The sequence below is a fragment of the Narcine bancroftii genome, chromosome 2, assembly GCF_036971445.1.
Source record: "Narcine bancroftii isolate sNarBan1 chromosome 2, sNarBan1.hap1, whole genome shotgun sequence".
Classification (NCBI taxonomy): Eukaryota; Metazoa; Chordata; class Chondrichthyes; order Torpediniformes; family Narcinidae; genus Narcine; species Narcine bancroftii.
Window position 1 is genome coordinate 154492845 of NC_091470.1, and position 24107 is coordinate 154516951.

Here is a 24107-nt window from a genome sequence, read left to right on the forward strand (position 1 = left end):
ATTGAATAAGAAGACATAATCTAATTTACACCATGAGGCCTAGAGATGCATATGAATCAGTAGACATAATCTAATTTCCACCATGAGGCCCAGAGATACAGATGAATCAGAAGACATAATCTAAATTCCACCATGGGGCCCAGGGATGCAGTTGAATAAGAAGACATCCAATTTACACCATGAGGCCCAGGATGCATATGAATCAGTAGACATAATCTAATTGCCACCATGAGGCCCAGAGATGCAGTTGTCTTTTGTTGGTCGCAGACTGTCAGGAGACCTTGAAGATAATTTAATCATTTATTCAAAGAGATAAGCTATGAGTAAACAGTTTTTGGGTAATATAAGCCATGGTCCCACTGCTGAAGTTTGAGACTCTCCGAGAGGTGGCAACATCTCTCAGCAAGAAGAAGAACTTCTAGACTCCAACCAATGTCCCGGTCAGGGGAGGTGGAGAAGCTGCTACCGGTGCCCAGACAACCTATTGCAAGTGTGTAGTCATTGCCTCGCTTCGGCAGTTGGGACCAGTCCAGGCATTGATAAGTATAATTGGGAAGGGCTTGCATATTGTAGTTTGAATTCAGCTTTAGATTTAGTAATAAAGATTTGTATAAACTGAAGTGCTCTCTGTGTGTGTCTCTGTTTTCTTTTGGTAGCTCAAACACTATGACCAATCTAAAATGAACAGTGAGAGGTACAAGTTTACCTAGGACATTTGGCGTAGTCAGCAGGATCTCCAAAAATATCTTTGTTCACAATGGTCTTATCCAGGGGAATGTCAACTGAGTACCTGGTTGGCATCAGGTGGTTATAATTGTACACTTTTACAAAGGACTTAATTTTGGATCTCTTGGCCACCTTCTTCTTACCCATTTTTGCAGTCACTTTTTGAGGGTTCCGATCAATACCAGCAACAAGGGCATGACTGTAAGGCCGATCAGAAGTCCCATCATCAATGTTCTTTACAATGACACCTCTGCATCCAGCATAGCGACCAGCCAGCAGCAGAACCACCTTCCCAGGTTTTATAAACTTCCCCATTCCAGCAGCTGCTGTTCAATGGCAACAGATTGACGAGGTCAAATTTGGATATTGTGTGAAGTTTTGGTCACCTAATTACAGTACAAAAACAATATCAATAGGATGGAAAGAGTGCAGAGATTTATTAGGATGTTGTACGGACTTCAGGAACTGAATTAAAGGGAAAGGTTAAACAGATTAAGACTTTATTCCCTGGAGTGCAAAAGAAGAAGAAGGGGAGATTTGATAGAATTATTTAAAATTATGAGGGGTCTAGACAGAGTAAATGTAGGTAGGCTTTTTCCACAGAGGGCAGGTGAGATACAAACCAAAGGACATGGGCTAAGGGTGAAAGGGGAAAAATTTAGAGGGAACATTAGGAAGAACTTCTTCACAGAGTGAGTGGTGGGAGGAGTGTGGAACAAACTGTCATCTGAAGTGGTGAATGCAGGCTTAATTTTAATATTTAAGAAGAATTTGGACAGACACACGGATGGGAGAGATATGGAGGGCTATGGATTGGGTGCAGGTCAGTGGGACTAGGCAGAAAAATTGATCAGCACAGAGTGGGACTAGGCAGAAAAATTGATCAGCACAGACTAAAAGGGCCAAAGGGGTCTTTTACTGTGCTGTAATGTTCTATGGTCCTATGAATAGAAAAGCAGCTCACATGTACAGATGATGGGCATTACATTAATATAGATTGAACCCATGTTGATGCACATGTTCTTCAGTGAGTGTACTTAACAACAGCATTTATTGTCTTCAGGAGGATTCAATACAGCAGAAATATCTAGTCAATGTCACAACAGGTGTGATGCATTCTGTTGTATTCAGGGTGAGACATGGGGAGGAGCACAGGCTGCCAGATGATAGGTTTTTGCTGAAAATCAGGAAGATGTACAAACCAGAAACATTGGATGGCATTTACTTTCCATGGATATTATATGACCTGCTGAATTTCTCCAGCACTTTTGTGTCCTGCACTAAACCTCAGCATCCGGAGATTTCTTGTTTACCTTTATAACCCTCCTCACTGTACCATCACTGAAATGGCTCTGAAGACAAAGCAATCATATAAGCATTTATCAATGTGAGATTATCAGTTAATACACAATGACGTATATCTTCACATCATGGACCCAAATCACAAAAGGTTGTATGCTGCTCTCCAAGCCGCTACACTAAAGAGTTGTATTCTCTCCCAATAATGACTGACTTTCTACTTGTTTAATCAACTGAAAATACACTAATAATGGATCACTGCAGGTGTTACATTTAATCTATGAGATATCTGCTGCATTCAGGTAGACCCAAGCAGTAATGAAATTCCAAGAAAACAAACTCTGGGATGGAAAACAAGAAATAGGGACAGAAATGACTGAGAGCAACCATGCAGATTAGCAGGACAGATCAAGACTAGAGGACATAAATATAGGAGTTCTACTGAATCCAACAGGGAATTCAGGAAAAATACTTCTTTCTGCTGAGCCTAAAAGTGGAAGGAATATGGTGATTTCTCTTAAGAGTCAGTCAAGGCCAATAGTGTAGGCACAAAATGAGGGAATGAGCACGAGATAGGATATCCTAGAGGCCAGCCACCAGTATAGATTGTTGGGCTGAATGGACAGGATGCATTGCAGAACATAGGTGTCTGTGAAAGAATCAACTCCATTCACCCAAACTTTGAACCTGAAAATTAAATCACTTATGGTTTGTGTCTCTTCCATCTCTCGTTATAACTAAGTCAACCTGTTTTGATATTACTGTACCTTTTATCTATCCATAGATACTCTACGCTTACTCTGTCCGTAGATAATATTACTCATGAATTTGTTCCAAACTCTTCCACTTCCTATGGGACCATCTGAATGACTTCCTTCATTTTGCAGAAATGTTTTACAGCAAAACTAACTGTCAAACATGATTACAACTCTGGTTCAAACAAGCTATGTTGGTTCAGCCCAACTGTTAAAATAACTGAGTGGCTTTACAAGTGTAAACTTCCAGCTCAAATATATATTAGTAAATAAGTAAATGATTTATTCTTTAAGAGTTGCCCAATTTGTTATTTATATATTTGGACATTGAGTGATGAATTTTTGTTTTATACATTATGATTGGCACATTTAGTGGTATAATACATAGCCCTAAAATTTTCTTATAAGTTATGTTATGCGTTCCACCAGTAGGGCACACAGAACACACTGCCCATGAATATTCCTTAGTTTGGAGAATATATTAATATTATAAAAGCCCTAGGAGGCTATTCTTTGTCAGGTATTATGCGAGGTTTTATACAAAGTTCAATTTCAAAGTGACTCAACGACATATTGTAATTGCCTAAATATCTGCGTATTTCCAGTATGTTTAAAACTGACCTCAGCGTTTTTTATGATATGAAGCCAAATATGCAGTGAGAATACATTTAAATTATATTAAAATTTTGTCAAAATCAAGTGCACTGCTTTCCCATGAGAACCCAGCTGTTTGTGTTCAAGGATGAGGGTACATGCTGAGGGTTCCACTACTTCCTGATGTTCCTTCAAGCTGAGGACTGATGTTAATTACTGATGCAGTGATGGATCTCAGGGACCCATCTGACACCTATTTCCAGCATTTCAAAGCAGCTGGATGAGGTTTCTGCAGGTCTCAGGATGGGGGGGGGGGGGGGGGGGGGGGGGGGGGAGGTGGGAAGAGTGGAGTATCACAATAATTCTTTATGGTAGATGTTCTAGACACCTTCCTAACACGTAGGGGGTGGAGTGTAGCCTTCATATTCTGGTTGCAGGTGTTTTGATCTTCCTTGACAGATGTGTTGAAGAAACAGGAAACTGTATTAAAAATAACATATTGAGATTGTTGTTCCTGTAATCCAGGAACAAGTACTTGAAGACAAAAATCAGAAGGAATCAAATCAATCAAATAACATATAAAGTGGCACTTCAAGTGAATATCAGCCAGTATCATCAGCCAGGTTCCAGCTTTGACTTTGGAGAACAGTGTGGCTACATGGTGTTCACAATATAATATACAATGCTATACCTGCAACAAATCTAGATGTGACACCAAATGCCAACTAGAAGGAGATGAGTAGAGAATAAATGTTGCAACCAGTGTTGGGGAGATGGACCACTGCCAGAGCCTGCTCCAAATGCTCCTTCAACCATGCACAGGCAATAGACAGGGAGACAGCAATAAATCTTCTGTTAAGAACAGTAAATGCACTTCTCCCATGAAGGCCCCAGTCAAGAACATCATGAATGATATGAAGGTGAAGTTGCAGTAAATTCCCTAGCCCAAGTCGCCAATCCCTAGCCAACAGTCAATGGTAGCAGCAAGGGAGCGTGGAGGAGGGCACTAGGTGGCAAAGAAGAGAATTGATAAATAATTCTCCAAATAGTAAAAGAACAGTTGATGATACGAGGATGAAAGACAAATACAACAAATTTCCCAGTCAGCCAGCTGTTCTCTGCCTGAAGACAGGAGTGGCTAAATGAAAGGAGAAGGAAATAGAAAAAACCTCAGCTAAGAAATTGTGAGGGGAGCAAAGAGCCCAGTACTTCTCATCTCTGTAAGTTCGGGAATGGCAAGAATGGACCCCCACTCCCCCCCCCCCCCTTTGCTGGCAACCCCACAATAGGAATCTTGGAGAAATAAAGTGTTTAACATACAACACAAAATAGCAACCTTGAAAAAAGAAAGCACAAGGAGGAAGCAGCTCAGATCAAGAACTAAGCAGCGGTTCCATCAGCAATACCATCAGCTTCACCTCAGCAAACCATAGACCCCAGAGAAGATCAGGATCTCCAACTCAGCACATCTGGTGGAGGCATGATGGAACAAAGTAATTGACTATGGCAATAAAATCGTCTATAGAAATATAAAGCAAATGGGGAGAAAATTGCACTTAAATGAGAATAGAAATCACTTTGGATTTTAAATAGGGTATAGATAGTCAGGCATTTAGAACCTTTAGAATATTTCTTTGAGTTTCATTTTCAGCTTACTTGGTATAAGTTGAGTCTTACTGACAGAGGTAAATATCAGTGTCTTTTCAATGTGCTTGAATCTTACACTCATCAGTTGCAATTAGAAATTATTTCTATCTCTTCAGGTGACAGTCTAAGTGTTGAGTGTAACCACAGGCAGTTTCCAAGGGAGAAATGATGACATAGTCTCCACTCAAGAGGCTTTTCTGCTTTACATGTCCCTTGAACTCCTGTTCAGTGCTCCAGTACACTTCGACACTGTTTCCTTTGGTGATCTTTTCGGTGAATTTGGGTGCTTTGATCATGATAGGCATCTGTCAGAAGATGACCAAGGACATCTTAACCTCACTACCTCTCTTGTACTAGATCTCATTTCCTAAGAAAATCTACCAAACTCACCAGCATATTACACCTGCCAGCTATTCGCTTCAGTTCACGATGCACATTCCAAAACAGAAACAAAATGTATCATGAATATTAATTTTGAACTGGGTGTACACTATCAAACAGATGGCAAGATAGCGTTAACCCCATTCAATTTGACTTCCAAAGCATGCATGTTTTAACAATCCCCGAGAGCTTGCATGCAAACAGGATGCAACATGTAAATACACCAGCTTGGTGCAGGAACCATGCTCACAGATGTTCAAAATAAACTTCTTTTACATCACAGTTCCTTGAAAAACAATGATAATAAAATATCTAACAATTTGCATGGAGTTGACCTCCCTCCAACCCAGCCAATTGCTGTCCTACGAGTCTATTCTCAATCATCAGCAAAGTGATAGATGGGAAAATTCATGAAGCTATCGAGCAGCACTTGCTCAGCTACAATCTGCTCACAGAAGTCCATTTTGGGTTCAGCCACAGTTGCTCAGCTCCTGAGTTCATGGCAGCTAGGGTTCAATCATGGACAAGACATCTGAATTCCAGAGGTGAAGTGAAAGTAACTGCTCTTAAATTCAAGATTGCATTGATTGAGTATGGCATCAAGACGACCGGGCTAACTGGAGACATAGAACATGAACAGTATGTACAGCATAGTGTAGGCTTTTCAGCCCACAGTGTTGTGCCAACCTAATAACCTCCTCTAACAACTACCAAGAATTTCACTACTGAATAACCCTCCATTTTTCTCAGTCTCTTAGTAGATCCCTATACATAACCAACATTGAGCTTGAACCCTTCATCAAGGTAGGATGAAGGGCTCAAGCCCAAAACATTGGTTATGTATCTTATCTTTACTATATAAAGTACACTGCATAACCTGCTGAGTTTCTCCAGCATTGTTTTTACTTCAATCATGGTGTCTGAAGACTTTTGTGTTTTACTCTTTAAAGATCCTATTGTATCTGCTTTCACCACCATTGCCGACAGCACATTTCCACTCTGTGTGAAAAATAGAAATCGGGAGAAAATCGTTCAATGGTTGGAATTATACTTAGCACAATGGAAGATTCTGATGGTTTTTAGTCAATCTTCTCTCACAGGGCATCTCTGCCGGAGTTTCCCAGTACGAGCTAGGCCCATCCATCTTTAGCTGCTTTACACAATCAATGACCTTTCCTCAATTGTAAGGTTAAAGGTTGGGATGCTTGCTGAGGATTGCATAATGTTCAGTAGTTCAGCACCATCGATGAGTGACCTTTTGGATAATGAAAATGAAGCGCTCCACAACCAAATGTAGCAATATCTGGACAATATTGAGGCATAGGCTGACAAGTGATAAATGACATTTGCTTCACACATGTGCAGGCGATGACAATATCCAACAAGAGAAATTTCAGCCATCACCCCTGACTTTCAATTATATTAGCTTCACTGACTCCCCCATTAACAATGTCTTGAGGGCTACCATATTGACCAGAAATTGAACTGAAGAAGGCATATACATAATGTGGCTATAAAAATCAATCATGAGCTAGGAGTACTACTGCAATTAACTCTCCTCAGAGCCCCTCCAAATCCTGCCAAGGCAAAATTAAGGAGTGTGATAGAATACTTTCCAAAAGCCTGGAACAGTACAGTTTCAATAATATTTGAGAAGTACAATATCTATGAAATACCAGGCTATTCAATCCACTCCTATTCACACACACCACTATCGACACATGAGTTGTAGTTCATACCCCATATAGCATGCACTGCAGCAATTCATGAAGAATCATTAGATAATACCTTCCAAACTCACGACCTCTACCAGCTAGAAGGTCAAGAACACCAAAAGCATGGGAGCACTACCACCTGAAAGTTGCTCTCCAAACCACACACCATTCTGATTTATTGTCATTCCTTCAAAATTCTGGAACTTGCTCCCTCTCAGCTTAGTGCAGGTGTCCACGCCTCAAGGATTGCAGTGGCTCTTGAAGGCAGCTCACCACCATCTTCTCAAAGTCAATTAGAGATAGGGAATTAAATGCTGGCTCAGCGTGGAAAGCCTAAATCCCTCGAATTAATAAAACAAAAATCAGGGAATGCTGGTCTATATCAAAAGATGATTGGAATACAAGGGAAGGAAATTCTATGGGATTTTTTTCTGATGGTTAATGTGTTCACTTTTGGGCATTAATCTTGAGAAGGATATATCTGCATTGAATAGTACATTATCAGCACATTTTACCCTGTTTCTCTCCCTAACTCCTTCCCAACTTCTCCCTCCCATTTCCCCCTCCCCACATCATCTCAACATTTTTTCATGGCATATTAATTCCTTATCTTGCATTTTTGAGGACTGTTCAGTGTCCAGCTATTAAGTCATGAGTTGTGAATTTCATAGATGACTCAGAATTTGTGCAGAAAGGCTGTATTTTGTGGAAGCCCAAGATGGGCAGAGATCAGTATGGCTTTAGATTTTAACCACAAGAGGAAGAAGAGATGTGGCAGTGAATATGCATGAGGGTTTGGTTCTACTCTGCAGTTAGAATGTTGAGGCAGCACTAATGCACACATCACAGATTGACTGAGATACTGCATGACATCAGGACCAAAGACTTGAAAATCAAGGCTTCAATTGATCTTATACGTGTAGATACAAATCAACTTTAAGGCAAGGGAAGTTTTCAGCTATGGTTGACCACATCTCATCTAGTTTTCACACTCTTGCACTCAATCTCTCTCTTGGATTTCTTGCCTTCCACTCCACCACTTTCAATGTTCAATACAATATCCTTTATAATTTCTGCTAGCTCTAAGCAATTACACCTCTAATTACATCTTCTGCTAACCGTCCCTTTCACCATTCTTAAAGAAATTATTCTCTTTGCAACTCCCTGGTCTGGTCTTCCATCTCCACCAGCCACTCTCCTTCCTAAAAGATCTTCCCATGTAATCACAGGAAAGACAACACTGTGCTTTGACCTCTTCCCTTCCCACCATCTCGAGGACCAACAGTATTTACAGATGGACCTATGATTCACTTGCACTTCCTCCAATCTGGGTTTAATTCTTTAACTCACTTTTACTCTGACCTGTCCATTTGTGCCTTCCAACATGATTATAAATGAAATGCAATGTAAGCTTGAAGAACAGTGCACTCATCTTCCATTTGGGCACATGGCAAACATTCTACCTTCTACAGTTTCAAGTAACCCACTTTCTGTGCTTCTATCTGAACTAGTCAGTTCTGGTTTCAGTCTTCCATCTACAACACTGCCCAACTTTTTAAATAGTTCCACTAGAATGGCTTGAGCTGCTGGTCATTCCTTACAACTCTGCATTTTGTAGCTTTCTCATGAATCTATCAAACAGATAACTTCATTTACAGTTTATCCATGCAGCAATCCTGGTCCCACCATATCAGAGATACAGGCATGTATTGTTTGCATATTCACACGCATTGTTTTCTGTATGTGTGCTATGTCTGTTTGTATGTCTGCATGTTTTGTACCAAGGACTTGACAGATGTTCTGCTAGATGTCCCTCAACTTTTTCTGGAAAGTAAAACTAAATTGAATTTTCTGTTTCCCAATTCTGACAAAAAGTCTTCAAGTAAAAATTTTAATTTTGCTTTTCTTTCCACAAATGCTGTCTGAGCTGCAGATGTTCCCTTTTTATTTCAGATACCTATTGATACCCTTAACTGCCATTTAGCTTTCCATTCTCAAGAGAATGCCATCTGAATTTCTGAACAAAATATTATGGATAAAATGTGACAAGTGGAAGGTATTGTAAAAGGAAAAGGCATAACAGTAGTTATTAGAAAATATGCAACATTGGTCAAATATCAGCAGATTAATAACATTCTTTATTCATAAATATGCAAACCATTTTTATTAAATAATGTGGAAGGAACACACATGGTCCAAAATAATGAAATGTTGAGAAAAATCAGAATGCAGATCAAGAAATTGAGATAATGATATTTGGGTAGAGACAATGAACCAGAAATGCAATTTGTTCCCATAATTTGTGCATAATGGTGGTGACTTTTTTTATTTATTTTTTTTTTCACACCATAAATCACATTAGCCATGATATACACTATTTCTTTTTCACACATATACAGTGACTTTTTCTCCCCCCCCTTTCCTCCCAAACCACCCCCCCCACCCCCCCTCATCCATTTTAGGTATACAATCTAGGTTGCATTAAGTCAGTCAGACAATGTTGTCATTCAACAAAATTACACCAGAAATTCTACTGAGTCCATTCTTTTCTTTCCTTCTCCTTCCATCAACTTAGGTACTGTTTGTCCCCGGTAGGTTTTCGCTATTGTATTTAATGTAAGGCTCCTATACTTGCTCGAATATTTCAATATTATTCCTTAACCTATCTGTTATTTTTTCTAATGGAATACATTTATTCATTTAAATTTAGTAGTTTCTTCCTTTTAATTTGGTTATGTATTCCATTAATATTTAAAGACATATAGTTCAGCGTAGCCCTTTTATATTTTGTTTATCTTCTCTTTCCGTTTTTCCATCATTACCTTTCCTCCTTTTCCATTTCTGTTTTCTTATTTTCAACTCTTTATAAGACAACATTCCTACAACATCCAACATTTTCCTTATTCTCCTATTTCTATCTTATTTATCCCCAATCTCCCCTTCACCTCCTGAGTTGTCCTTTATCCCTTGTCGGACAACCACATCTCCCCTCTCCATTTCGATTTGCGAATCCACTCGCAAGCGTCAACTGATTTTGCAGTGACCGCTATTTCCCCCCACCCCGCCTCCCCCAGAAAAGATTTCACTTTTCATATGTCACAAAGGTCACTCTTTTAATTCCCTCCTTATTCTCTCTATTCCATTACCTTCCCTTATTAATTCTTGTCTATACTATCTATATTTTCCTCTAAGTACAGATACATTTATGTATGCTCATTGTCTCTATTCACTCTTATACCTCTTTACCCGCATACATATCAATCGTAATCATTTTTACTCTCATTACCCGTCTTCATCCCTCAGTCTATTTTGTCTTTACCCACATACATATCAATCGTGATCATTTTAACTCTCATTACCCGTCTTCCTCCCTCAGTCTATTTTTGTAATTGTTCTGCAAATTTTCGTGCTTCTTCTGGATCCGAGAATAGTCTGTTTTGTTGTCCTGGAATAAATATTTTCAATGCCGCTGGATGCTTTAGTATAAATTTATACCCTTTCTTCCATAAAATCGCCTTTGCTGTATTGAACTCTTTTCTCTTCTTTAGGAGTTCAAAACTTATATCTGGATAAATGAAGATTTTTTGCCCTTTATACTCCAGTGGTTTGTTGCCCTCTCTTACTTTTTCCATTGTCTTCTCCAGTACCTTTTCTCTTGTAGTATATCTTAGGAATTTTACTACAATAGATCTTGGTTTTTGTTGTGGTTGTGGTTTAGAGGCCAATACTCTATGTGCCCTTTCTATTTCCATTTCTTGCTGTAGTTCTGGACATCCTAGGGTCTTAGGGATCCACTCTTTTATAAACTCCCTCATATTCTTGCCTTCTTCATCTTCCTTAAGGCCCACTATCTTTATGTTATTTCTTCTGTTATGGTTTTCCATTGTATCTATTTTTTGAGCTAGTAGTTCTTGTGTCTCTTTAGTTTTTTTTATTAGATTTCTCCAATTTCTTTTTTAAGTCTTCTACCTCCATTTCTGCTGCTACTGCCCACTCTTCCATCTTGTCCATTTTCTTTCCCATTTCTGTTAAGGTCATCTCCATTTTATTTATTTTCTCTTCTGTGTTGTTTATTCTTTTTCTTAAATCCTTAAATTCCTGTGTTTGCCATTCTTTAAATGACTCCATGTATCCTTTAATAAGAGCAAGTATATCCTTTACCTTGCCTTTCTTTTCTTCTTCTATTTCTCTGTACTCTTCCTCTTCCTCTTCTTCTTCCTCTGGGTTGGCCATCTGTTGTTTCTTTGGTGCCCTTTCCTCCTCTTCTTTCTTGTTTCTATTGTCTTCTATGGTCTCTTCTTGCTGCAGGTGTTCTGCAGCTATCGTTGCCGGCTGTGGAGATCGACTCCCCAGCTGGTCCCCCCTCCCGTCGGTGTGTTTTTTTTCATTCGCATCGCGCATGCGCGAAGTATCGCGCATGCGCGGTTGCGCACTTTTACTCGGCTCTGCGAGCCATTTTTGTAGTCCATTATTTACCGACCTGAGGGAGCGGGTTTCTCTCTCCGCAGCGGGCCTCTTCGGACAGGTAAGGCCTTCACCTTTTTCCTCCTTTGTCTTCTCTTCCTCTCTTCTTACCGTTGCTTTCGATTTTTCTTTTTTTTGTCGCCATCTTCTTTCCACCTTTATACTCACTTTTCTGTAACTTTTATTTCTGTGCCTTTGTGTTTTTCTTTGTTTTTCCCGACTTTTCTGGAGAGGGCTGGAGTTCACCGTCCGGCCACTACTCCATCACGTGACTCCCCCTATGGTGGTGACTTCTGATGCAAATATTGAGTGAGCGAAATCTGTGACTTGTGTTGGCATCATTGACACTGAAAGTGCTGGATTAGTACACTGATTTGCTTCTCTTTCTCAGCTGCAGTTTGACATGCTTCTCTGTCATTGCTGGCTGGTTTTGTTTCTCTTTACAAATGTACATTGTGGAACAGCTGTATCAGAACCCCAAGGAGAGCCACTTGGCTGGCTTCAAGCCAATGGGGACTACATCCTCGGAGGACTCTTTCCACTTTACTCCAGTAACCCAAACAGAATTAATGGAACAAATTCAGAATCTCCTAAGTGTGAAAGGTAAGGCATGCTATTTTTTTCCCCTTTTATAGTTAATTACTCCAGGCAGCCAGTTGTGGGGATGACTTATACAGACTTGTACAGTGTATTTTTTTTAAATGTTGTTTCCTGAAGAGTTTGTTGTGTAACTACATGTTTATGGGACTGTATCAGAAACATTTGTGCAAGAAGCCACAGAAGGAGTTAATATCTTAGGTGACTGAAATCTTCACCCAGGATTTTAAGGACATGTGAGAGGTATGGAGGTGGTGATGTTTAAGAAAAATACAGAGTTTAGAGCAAGACTGAGGAATTTGTAGCTGCTTGTCATGGTGTGAAGGAAATCAAGAACATTTAGAAATGGTGCATAAAAAGCTTTCAGGGTTATATCTGGAGGAGATGATAGGCACCAGGAAGCAAGATACAATTATTTGATTTATACACTAGAGTGAAAAATTTAATATCAGTGCCTTGATGGGCTGGAATCAAACAAACCTGTGAGGGGTTAGTGGAACTTGATGTGAGATGGAATAAACATTTTGGATAATCATCTCATTGACAGAGATTAAGTCAGTCAGTGATTCTTGCAGAATTGTGAAGGGAGAAATGATTGGGAATGAGGAGAAATCAAGAGTTGGTCCAACTTTGTTTGATCTGGAAAAATGGAAGGGCTGCAGAGCTGGAAAAGTTGGGTAGAATTCTATTGGTAGAGAAGCATGTTACCCTCAATTTATTTACATTTGTTAGGAAGATCCAGGCAGGTTAAGTCATTGACTGTATCTCTACTGCTGTTAATTCTTCACACCCTCACTTCCTTCCAAGTGATTTTGTGAATATAAGCCTCTTTGTTGAGGTTCAATTCAGCCATTGATTTTTGCTTGTTTTTTTTCCTCTAACCATTTTTTTTTCATAGATTCCAGATCGATGGCTTCCTCTGGATTCAAGCAATGAAGTTTGCTATTGAAGAGATCAATAACTCAAGCACTCTCCTCCCAAATGTGACGCTGGGATATGATATCCAGAACACCTGTCTCATGTCTTCTGTTGCAATGCGCTCAGCCCTTTCCTTCTTAACTAAGAAAGATGGAGATGCATTTGAAGTGAAGTGTGATTACACAAACTATAACACACGAGTGTCTGCCACCCTTGGCCCCTCTACTTCAGAGCTTTCCAAAATTACTGCTCGACTTTTCAGCTTCCTCCTCATTCCACAGGTAATCTAAATCAGAATTTATTGTCATGAACAAGTCACAAATTCATTGTTTTGTTGCAGCGTCATAGTACAAACATTCATATAAACCACCTTACAAAAATAAATTAAAAATAATGCATGAAAAGTCAAAGTGAAGCAGTGTTTTTGGTTCAGGTAATGATCTGAACTGCACTTCCAGGGAATCAATACAATGATTTTAAGATACAGTGTTCCACATAATCCAAGTATAATCTTCAGCATTACTGACAGCATTTCTTGTTTGTTTGGCAGACAGTGTAACGCACAGACATGGTCAAGATCTCAACAGATCATTGCACTCTGAGTTACTTCAACAAATCAGTCAGATACCAGGAAGGGAGCACAATTATCTTAGGTAGTCAGCCATTACTACAATAAAATCCCTAAAATCCAGACTGCTCAGGGATTGGGTCAGTCTGGATTTTCAGGCAGTACATCTGTGGTGCTTATGCCATGCATGCACGTTCACATGCAATGCACACACACAAAAGCTGAGAGTTGTCGAGGTCCGGATTCTTGGGTGGTCCAGATTTCAGCTGAGAGTTGTCGAGAAGTCCGGATTCTTGGGCGGTCCTGATTTCAGTTGAGAGTTGTCGAGAAGTCTTGGGCGGTCCTGATTTCAGCTGAGAGTTGTCGAGGTCCGGACTCTTGGGCGGTCCTGATTTCAGCTGAGAGTTGTCGAGAAGCCCAGATTCTTGGGCAGTCCAGATTTCCGGAATTTTGTATTTTTACTGTACCTGCTGACTTTACCAGGACGGATAAGTTAAGCAAGGTACAAAATAAATGATCACCAGCCCATTGTGCTTGTGTTGGTATTTGAAACAGTCTTTCCATGACTACCAATCCAATAATCTTGCAAAGGTTCCTTGTCCGATCCTCTAGGAAGTTGAGTATAGTTCCATTGTCCAAGTATTCCAGATTATAACAATTCATCAAATAAGAATACTCGGCTTCATTTAGCATTTTTGTTGGTAAAGAAACACTTGGATAAAGCTCAAATCATCCCTACGATCAAACAGCCCAGCTGCACTCATACAGTCAATTAGGAAAATACAAAGTGTGACCAAAGGTTGGCATTCTATTTTCCAGTGCTAGGAAGGAACCCCTGATGAACAAAAGATGCTAATCGGGATTTTCCTTCTTAAACTCTGGAATAGATTTCATCATTTTAATGACAAATATTTTAGGTAAGGGCATCTTCTTACAAAGTGACGGGTTTTAATTGTGCATGGTTGTAATTACTGACCCAAAGAGTCTGCAGATAAATATAGAAGAGCAAGGGCCTGGCAGAAGAAGTGGAACTTTGGTGAATGTGACATCATCCACTTTGGAAGGAAAATTAGTAAATTGGACCATTATTTAAATGGTGAAAAACTGCAGCACACAAAGAGGCCTAGGGATGTTTATACATGAATCACAAAAAGTTAGTTTGCAGGTAATCAGGGAAGCAAATAGAATGTTGGCCTTCATTGTGAGAGAGATTGAATTTAAATGCAAGACTACAATTGTACAGGGGACTGGTGAGACTGTACCTATAATACTGTTTGCAGTTCTGGTCTCCTTTATGGAGAAAGGATGTACCATATATGCCGCTGTCTCGGATGACCCAAAACTAAAAAATTTACACCTTAAAAATCAGGGTTGTCTTATACACTTAGTCTAAAAATTCTAACCTTGACAACGAAGTCTCAACACTGCTGTCATCTTCCTTCCGGCTCCAATGCAATCTCACACAAGCCCTGTTAGGTCTCAGCGTTTCTCCATGGGGTCCATCCGCCTTGTCCAGACTACTGTTGGCTCTGAACAGGCTTTAAACAGCCTGTTGCAGGATTCGACAGTGGTTTATTTTAAAATATCCAAATAAAATTTAAACCTTTAAATGATCATTTGTTAATAAAATATCGTGATTTGATTTTAACAGCACCCACTAGTCAGCGGTAAGTGCCAGACTTGGGGTCGTCATATACAAAGGATATCGCTCGAAAAACAAAATTTTAGGTGAAAATTCCAGGGTTGTCCTATATGACGTTATATACAGTATTTTCCGGGTCATCCTTTATACAATACTTTATTGTGAAGGCAGTGAAGTGGGGGTTCACCAGGTTCATTCTAGAAATGAGGGGCTTAGCCTATGAGGAGAGATCAAGGATCCTGTGTCTATACTCATTGGAGTTTCAAACAATGAAGGGGAACTATTAAAAACCTATAAAGTTATAAAAATATTTAAGATAGAAACATGGAAGTTGCTTCCACTGGCAAATGAGATTAGAACTAGAGGACATAGTCTCAAGATGAGGAGGAACTGCTCCTCTCAGAATCTGTGCAATTCCCTGCCAAAGAAGCAATAGAGACTACATAATTAAATGTATTTAAAACTCAGAAGATAGATGTTTAATAATAAGGAAATAAAGAGTTATGAAGAACGGGCAGATATGCAGAGCTGAATCCACAATTCGATCTTGCCATTGAATTGTCGAGCAGGCTCAACAGATCAGATGACCTACCTCCAGCTATGTTTTTAATCACTTCTCTTGTGCCACAAAGATGCTATTTTTGATGCCATTAATTCAGCTCCTTCATACTGTAACACAATAAGTGCCTCTTTCAAACTCCATGTATTATGTTCATTTACCTGTTCAAACTTCTTTCCTTTACAGATTAGTTATTATGCTTCAAGCAATTTATTTAATGATAGAATGAATTTCCCATCATTTTTCCGAACAATTCCCACGGATGAGGCCCAGGCTATAGCCATGCTTTTGATGGTGGAAAAATTTCAGTGGAACTGGCTAGCAGTGATTGGGACAGATGATGCATATGGCCAAAGGGCAATGACTCACTTCACAAAACTGGTCTCAAAAACTGGGATTTGCATTGCAGTCGAGGAGTTGATTCCTCTGAAGCTACATGGCTTTGAACTTCAGAAGAAAATGGAATCTATCATCTCACTCATTGCTCATTCGCAGGTTAATGTCACTGTGGTGTTTTCTAATGATATTTATGCTAAGGCATTGCTGACAGTAACCCTGAAGCAGAATATGACAAGGAAAGTATGGATTGCCAGTGAAAGCTGGGTTAACTCTAAAACAGTTGCCAGCATCCCAAACATCTCAAGCATCGGAGCCATACTGGGTGTAAGCATTAAAAATGGAACCATCCCTGGGTTTGAGTTCTATGTTTCCACTGCACTGGCTCTCAGTCAAATGCTCAAAGAGAAGTCTCAAAGATGTAGTAGCGGTGAAATCTGTACGGAAAAGAGGAAGTGCTACAATTGTACACAACTATCAGGTGAAGAAGAACCTGTGGTTATTGGTGAAAGCTTGCAACGCATTTCGTTTAATGTTTACTCAGCAGTGTATGTTGTAGCTCACGCTCTCCATAGCCTGCTCCATTGTGACTCAAGATCCTGCAACAAAAGCAACATTTACCCATGGCAGGTGAGAGTCAGATGATGAAGGGAGACAGTGGGATTAGTAACGAAGAAGCTGGGTCCTAGCTGTGGATATAGTCAGTACTAGAAAAGCGTTAGATTTCTAACATCATCTTTTCAGCAAATGTGCCATTTTTTTTTACAATAACTGAGAGATCTACCTTCAGAATCCTCACATAAACTCAATCAGGGACTTATTTAAGGTCTCTTACTTTTGAATTGATTTGATTTTTTTCCCCTCTATCTCTGTATTGGACAGTTTGTTTACATTTCTTTATTTGTTTACATGTGTACATTGAATCAGTTTTTTTTTCTGCACTGCCAATAAGTGGTGATTCTGTTTCGCCCACAGGAAAAAGCTCAGGGTTGAATGTGATGTCATGTATATGCTCTAACAATATATCTGAAATTTAAATCTAGATCACTCTTGACCAGAGTGATACAGAGAAATTCTATGCATATCAAATTATGTCACTTAACATACAGAAGGCAGAAAAAGGTCTAATTTGAAATGTAGCATAACCAATATTTCCTTGAAACATTCCTTTTCAATGGCAAGTGTCAACCTGAAATCTCTCAATTCAATGGAACAAGGAATTAACCAAGTCTCTCGTGTTCTCCCGAAGGGGCTGCCTTTCACTGGGCCTCAGGCTTCTCCTCTTGCTCAAGTATCGTAACTCATCATGGGAAGCCCCCACCTTGTGCAGTTTGGAGACTGAATACTTTTCAGACAGTATTTTATGTATATTTGAAATTGTATTTTTTATTACTGAATATAACTCTCAATTTCCATCCAGCTCCTTAAAGAAGTTGCAGAAGTTAACTTCACCCTCCACCATAGACACATTTTCTTTGACAAAGAAGGAAACCCACCAACAGGGTATGACATCATTAATTGGCAATGGAAAGGCAGGCATTCATTTCCAGAATTCAGAGTGATTGGTGAATACAGAGCACAGGATAAAGAGCTTTTAATTAATCCATTTCTGATTGACTGGAACACTCAGCAGAATAAGGTAAGGTACCTCAATCCTTAATTACCTTCCATACCCTCTACCCCACCCCCCCAATAAGGCTGCATTAAAGATTAATCTTCTATAAAGGTGCAATGGTTTTTGCCTCAATCACTCTATTACAAAGTATTCCAAATACTAATAACTACTGGATAAAGAAATGTCTCCTAATTTGGATCAACTCTACTCTCAGATACAACTTCACACCAGTGGGTCCTCAGGATCAACTTTCCATAAAAAAAATGGAACAGCTTGTTCCGTTAAAAAAATTTCAGGTTTCTCTACTCCAGTGGGAATTGTCTCAATAACTTCATTCTCAAGTTAAACTATCGTTTCCATTTACATTCCTCACTTCATCCTGTTAATCTCCACACAATGTGTTTATTTTACAGGATATTTTATGTTACAGACTTTAAAACCTTGAACAGCAGGAGAAAGTTGTGACAGAAACTTGAATATTGACAATGTTATAGATAATCTTGAGTGAAGTTTTTCAAGTTGAAAAACATCACGCACGCACGCACAGCCAGGCAGCTCCAAGCTGGATTTGTTGTGACAAGTGTTAGTGAAGTACTCAAAGCATGGAGAGATGCAAGGAGAAGCAGAACATTTTGACGATGATACACTGACATGGAGCTAACAGAAGAGTTATTTGAATATACTGTATGAGATACCATAAAGGTTCAGATGAAGTAGACGAGTGAAGGAGTTTGCAAATGAGCTCATCTTTCCTTGTTCAGATTCCTTCAATAACAAAGGAACCCAAATCTTAAGAAAGTAATGCTACTATTTCTCATCTTTAGATTCCTGATTCCAACTGCTCTACTTCCTGTGGACCAGGACAGGTGAAAATAGTGGAGGAACATATTTCTTGCTGTTATGAGTGTGCAGATTGCCAAGCTGGAACATTTCAGAGTGATGGTAAGTGCAGTCTCCCTCTGTCTCCAAACTCTAATCTCAGGAACAGACACTTAGTGTTCATCTCTAAAATTCTGATGGACACCAAGTCTATGCCTTGCCAGTCAGAAGGACCCAAAGAGATATAGCCACTATTGTGTATCAAGACCATCAACCCAAAGATCAAATGTCCGATAAACACCTCTATATATTCCTTGTTCATGAAATTAACTTTAGAGTGTTTTTCCTAGATGAGGGAGCAAGGCAGCAGAAATGCCTATTGGACAGACTGACATCAGTGGCTGGGAAGCTGTTGGAATCAAATTTGTTTTGAATATTTTATTTATTATTTTCCAGACTTGGACTCAAAGAGCTTTCAACAATATTATTGTCAGTGAGTACAATCAACACTGATTACAACTTATTCAAATTCATACTACATTCCTCTGTTGAGAACAAATTTATCCCCTTCCATACCCTCCCCCTCCCGTGACATTTAACATTTCACTAGTCAAACAAAAACCTCACAGGACAATAAAAACATTGCTGTGGGAATCAATGATCAAGAATGAGGTTATGGAATGCCTGGAGATGCATGAAAAGATAGGCCCAGTCAGCATGGTTTCCTTAAATGAAAATTGTGCCTGACAAACCTATTGCAATTTTTTGAAGAGATCACAAGGAGATGGAGGGGAGATTAAGTGGATGCTGTGTATTTAGACTTTCAAAAGACATTCAACAAAGTGCAACACATAAGGCTGTTAAACAAGATGAGAGCCCATGGAATTACAGGAAGGACATGAGCACGGTTGACAGGAAGCAGAGAGTAGCCAATTCTGGTTGGCTATCAGTTACCAGTGGTATTCTGTAGCAGTTGGTATTGGGGGCCCTTCTTTTTACATTGAATACAAATGATTTGGATAATGGCTAAATTTGTACATAACAAAATAGGTGGTAGAGAGGTAGTGCTGAAGACAACGAAAGGCTTGGATAGATAATCAAGGATTATGTGGAGAAAGCTGGGGAGTAGGGCTGAGTGGGAGAATGGGCAAAGAGGTGGCAGATGAAATAGAATGTTGTAATGTGTATGGTCATGCATTTTGGTAGAAGTAGTAGATGGGGAGAAAATTAAAATATCTGAGGTGCAAATGGACTTGGGAGTCCTTGTGCAAGGTACCCTAGAGGTTGATCTCCAGGTTGAGTTGGTGGTGAAGAAGGTGAATGCAATGTTGGCATTTATTTCTGGAGCAATAGCAGACAAGAAAAGGATGTATTGATGAGACTCTATAAAACATTGATGAGACCTCATTTGGAGTATTGTCTCCAGTTTTGGGTGCCTTATTTAAGAAAAGACATGCTGGTGTTGGAGAGGGTTCAGAAAAGATTTACTAGAATTATACCAGGAATAAAAGGTTTAGCACAGGGGAGGGAAACCTTTCACCATGCGTGGGATGGATGGTGTGTCAGTGGTTGAATGGCAGGTCACACTGATGCTACCATAAATCAAATAAATAGATGGAATGAATAGATAAATAAATAAATATGACAATACATTTCAGGTCAGGGAAGGCATCATCAAATCTGGAAATGCACCAAAAATCACGTTAGTCATTAAAATTACAAAATTAAAAAAAAAGTTCAAAAAGAAGAAAAATTAGTCACAATGAAAACAAAATAACTAACCTCAAAACAGAGAGCAGTGAGGGGGGGGGGGCGAGGAGAATGTCACACAAAGAAGGGGGCTCTCATGCACAGAGAGGGAATGTCACAGAGAGAAGGATTTAGGCAGATGGGGGAGGGAGTCTTGTGCCAGTGGGGGAGGGGTGGGCAGAAGGCAGAGGAGGGGGTGGGGGGAGTTTCCACCGTGGGGGTGGAGGCGTAAGAGTCTCCAGTGTGGGGAGGGGAAGTCTCTAGCACGGGGGGTGGGGGGAGAGTGTATCCGAAAAAGACGGCGGGGGATCTACCCGCAAAAGGGGGAAGAGGATCTACAAAGCAGAGAGAGTTGGGGGGGTGGGAAGGAGCCTCACACCGAGGGAGTCAGCCACACACCTGGCTGGATAAATTTGATTTGCGGGCCAGATCCGGCGTACAGGCTGGATGTTGCCCACCCCGTTTAGCATATACGGAATGATTGTCTGCTCTTGGACTGTAGTCTGTGGAGTACAGAAGGACAAGAGTGGACCTCATAGAGGCATTTTGAATGCTAAAAGGCATGGACAGAGTAGATGTGGCAAGGATGTTTCCCCTTGGTCGGGGTTCTAGGACAAGAGGGAACAACTTCAGGATAAAAGGGCATGGAAAAATTTCTTTAGTCAGAGGATTGTGAGTCTGTGGAATTTTTCGCTATAGGCGGCTGTGGTAGCAAGGTAATTGAGTGTATTTAAGGTAGAGATTGACAGACATTTGATTAGTCAGGGCATCAAGGATTACGTGGAGAAAGCTGGAGAGTAGGGCTGAGTGGGAGGATGGATCAGCACATTAAAATGGCAGAGCAGACTTGATGGGCCAATGAGCTTACATCTGCTCCAAGATCTTGTGAGTAAACTGTAGGTAGTTGAAATGGGTTTGATTGGCCCAGGGGGCAAAAAGTGATGAAATGTAGTCTGTGAATTGAGGAATGCATCAACGTCTCTCCCCTGCAAATCACTGAGCAGCACTGAATTTATTTTCAAGGCCTCACCTTCCAGGGTCTGATCTTTTAATGATCAACCATTGTGCACCTGAAGATCCAGGATCCAAATGTCTAATACCTGCCCACCCATGACTTAGCTATTTGAAGGCTGACCACAGCTCATAACAGCCCAGGGCCACACTATTCAGATCCTAACTGGTAATTAAGAGGTCTACTGTTCAGGCCATTGACTGTTCAACACTGAATCACTGAGACGTAGTTGTTATCCAAGTGAAACACAAGTCTGCAGATGCTGTGAATGTAGTGAAAACACAGAATTCTGAAGGAACCCAGCCGGGTTCCATCGAAGGTAAAGACCTCACCTTGAAGAAAGGCTAAGGCCCGAAATGTCGGTTAAACCTCTTTACCTCCTTCACTGCAAGACCTGCTGAGTTCCTCCAGCCTTTCTGTGTTTTCACCATATTATCCAAACCCAGAAAATTTTCTTGGCTAAAGGTAGAGGCTCAGGAATGAGGATTCTGAACCAAGAAGGGCAAAATGAGTGATAGATGTTTCTCTCCAATCTGGTAAAAATGTTTCTTTCCTCCACAGACAGACAGTGCCTACCATGTCAGAAAAATGAATGGTCGCCACCAAAAAGTGTGACATGTCAAAAGAAAGTAATTACATTTTTCCAATGGACAAACACACTGGCCATCCTGCTGGTCATGCTGACAACGATGGGTCTCCTCATCATCTTGCTAGTAATCGGCATTTTCACCCTCAATCTCAAAAGTCCCATGGTCCAAATGGCAGGAGGGACAATCTGCCTGGTGATGCTGCTGTTCCTGGCCATAACGTGCTGCAGCATTTACTCTTTCTTGGTCAAGCCAAACTGCTTGCTGTGTAGAGTTCGGCAGCCCTTTTTCGCAATTGGGTTGACTGGTTGTTTATCAGCCATGCTGGTAAAGTCCTTTCAAGTGAGTGGTTTGTTTAGAATAGCCAGCTGCCTTTCACAATGGCTCCCTGGGTTCTTCTGGCAAAATGGCAGGTGTCTGATTATCTTTTTTTTCCTCCTCTTTCAGGTTGCTCTGTGTGGAATTTGGCAGTACATGTTCCCTCCCTTTGTCTTTGCAAACTACAATATTTCGGTCACAGAAATATACATGGAATGTAATGAGGGCTCTTTGACTGGCTTTGGGATACTGCTGAGCTATAATGGTTTGCTTGCCCTTGCATGTTTTCTGTGTACTTTCATGGGCAAAAGTACAGCCAAAACTTATAATCTGAGTCGACGCATTACTTTTGCCATGCTCATTTACCTTTCCACTTGGGTCTTCTTCATCCCAGCCTATACCACTGCTGGACACAAGTTCATCTCCTTCACACAACTATTTGCAGGTCTTGTGAGTGTGTATGGAATCATCGTAGCCTACTTCCTGCCCAAATGTTACATCATCCTCTTTAAACCAGAGTACAACACAGAATCTTACTGTCAGGGGTGTGTAGAGAATCCTTCCTCCAACACAGAGGATGTCAATATGTCGTCCTAGTTCACCAGCAAATTTCTTTAATGACAGCATCTCATTTATTACCTCTCAGAGCCCCTGCAAGCTCTTTCTTTATATGAAATTCAAAATGTTTGCAATCTAAATGCATCAGAGTGGGTTGGGGGAAGGGTCAGGGGGCATGCTAGGAAGGACTGATCTCAATTCATACTCAATTTTGCTTTACATACCGCACCCCCCCCCCCCCCCCCCCCCCGCTTCTGATGATTAGCTCATTTCACTATTATTCAGGTACAGTAAAACCACTGGTATCAGGCACCTATGGTGATTGCTTGATGCTGGATAAATGTATTTCCTGGTTGCTTGAGATTGCATGTTGTATGATTGGTGAACTAACCATTAGGGGTACCAATTTTAAACTTTCTTATTTTTCGACTGCAATTTTATTTGCCAATTGCTTGGGGAAGCCGGTTGCTTGAATTCCAGATAATGGGAATTTTACTGTATTCTTTCTCTCTGGTCCACTGTTGACTGAATCAGTACAGTACACCCCTCTGTGCTCACAATCAATCCTGTTCTCACCCAAATCATCCTTGTTACCAGTCTTTACTCACTTTCACATGGTCCTCTTCTGTCACATCCCTTCCTTTTTTTTTTCATTTCAGGATATCTCATGCAATCTCAAGCAACCAGAGCTACCTAAAATACACTTCCTCCAATCCCTTTATGGTTTCCAAATTCACAACATCCATTCTGATCATGTTCTGACATTGCCTTTCAATCCACTCATATCTCTCTGTTCCTTAGAAAAAGTGGAGTTATTGCAAGGGAATGCATCAACTGGAAATTCTCCCTCAAACATACATATTTCCCGGAGTTGGAAATCACTGTTCGTTCATTGCTGCTGGATTAAAACTCTGGTGCTCCTCTCTTCACACCACTGTGGCAAAAAAAAATCAACACATTGACTGCAATAGGTCCAGCAGCAATTCCACCTATACCTATATGGGAGTGATTAAGGATTAGCATTAAGTAGTGGTCTTGACAGTGACACTCACATTTCACAAAAGAATACAAAAAAAACATAATTCAGGTCTTCAACCTATAATCCAAGTAATGAAACATTCAGAGGACACAACATTTGGCTATTTGCCAAAGTTAATTTGGCAAAGTTAATTAGGAGTCTTTGTTTATTTTCTTCTTCCAGCCTCCTGGTAGAGAGCAGACTAGAAACCTGCTCGATCAATGGCTATG

At 40.3% G+C, this 24107-nt stretch overlaps 2 protein-coding genes across 2 annotated transcripts; one reads left to right on the plus strand and one right to left on the minus strand.

The window, feature by feature from the left end:
• Positions 1-702: 702 nt before the first annotated feature.
• Positions 703-1041, minus strand: LOC138752970 (large ribosomal subunit protein eL27-like). Its single transcript, XM_069915570.1, has one exon. It carries the CDS (start codon positions 1039-1041, stop codon positions 703-705), a length of 339 nt encoding a protein of 112 aa, XP_069771671.1.
• Positions 1042-1524: 483 nt separating this feature from the next.
• LOC138752971 (taste receptor type 1 member 3-like) lies at positions 1525-22898 on the plus strand. Its single transcript, XM_069915571.1, has 8 exons — positions 1525-1549; positions 12046-12184; positions 13077-13377; positions 16052-16831; positions 17622-17840; positions 18641-18758; positions 19842-19951; positions 22431-22898. The coding sequence occupies exons 1-8, from the start codon at positions 1525-1527 to the stop codon at positions 22896-22898; spliced, it is 2160 nt and encodes a 719-aa protein (XP_069771672.1).
• The last annotated feature ends 1209 nt before the right edge of the window (positions 22899-24107 follow it).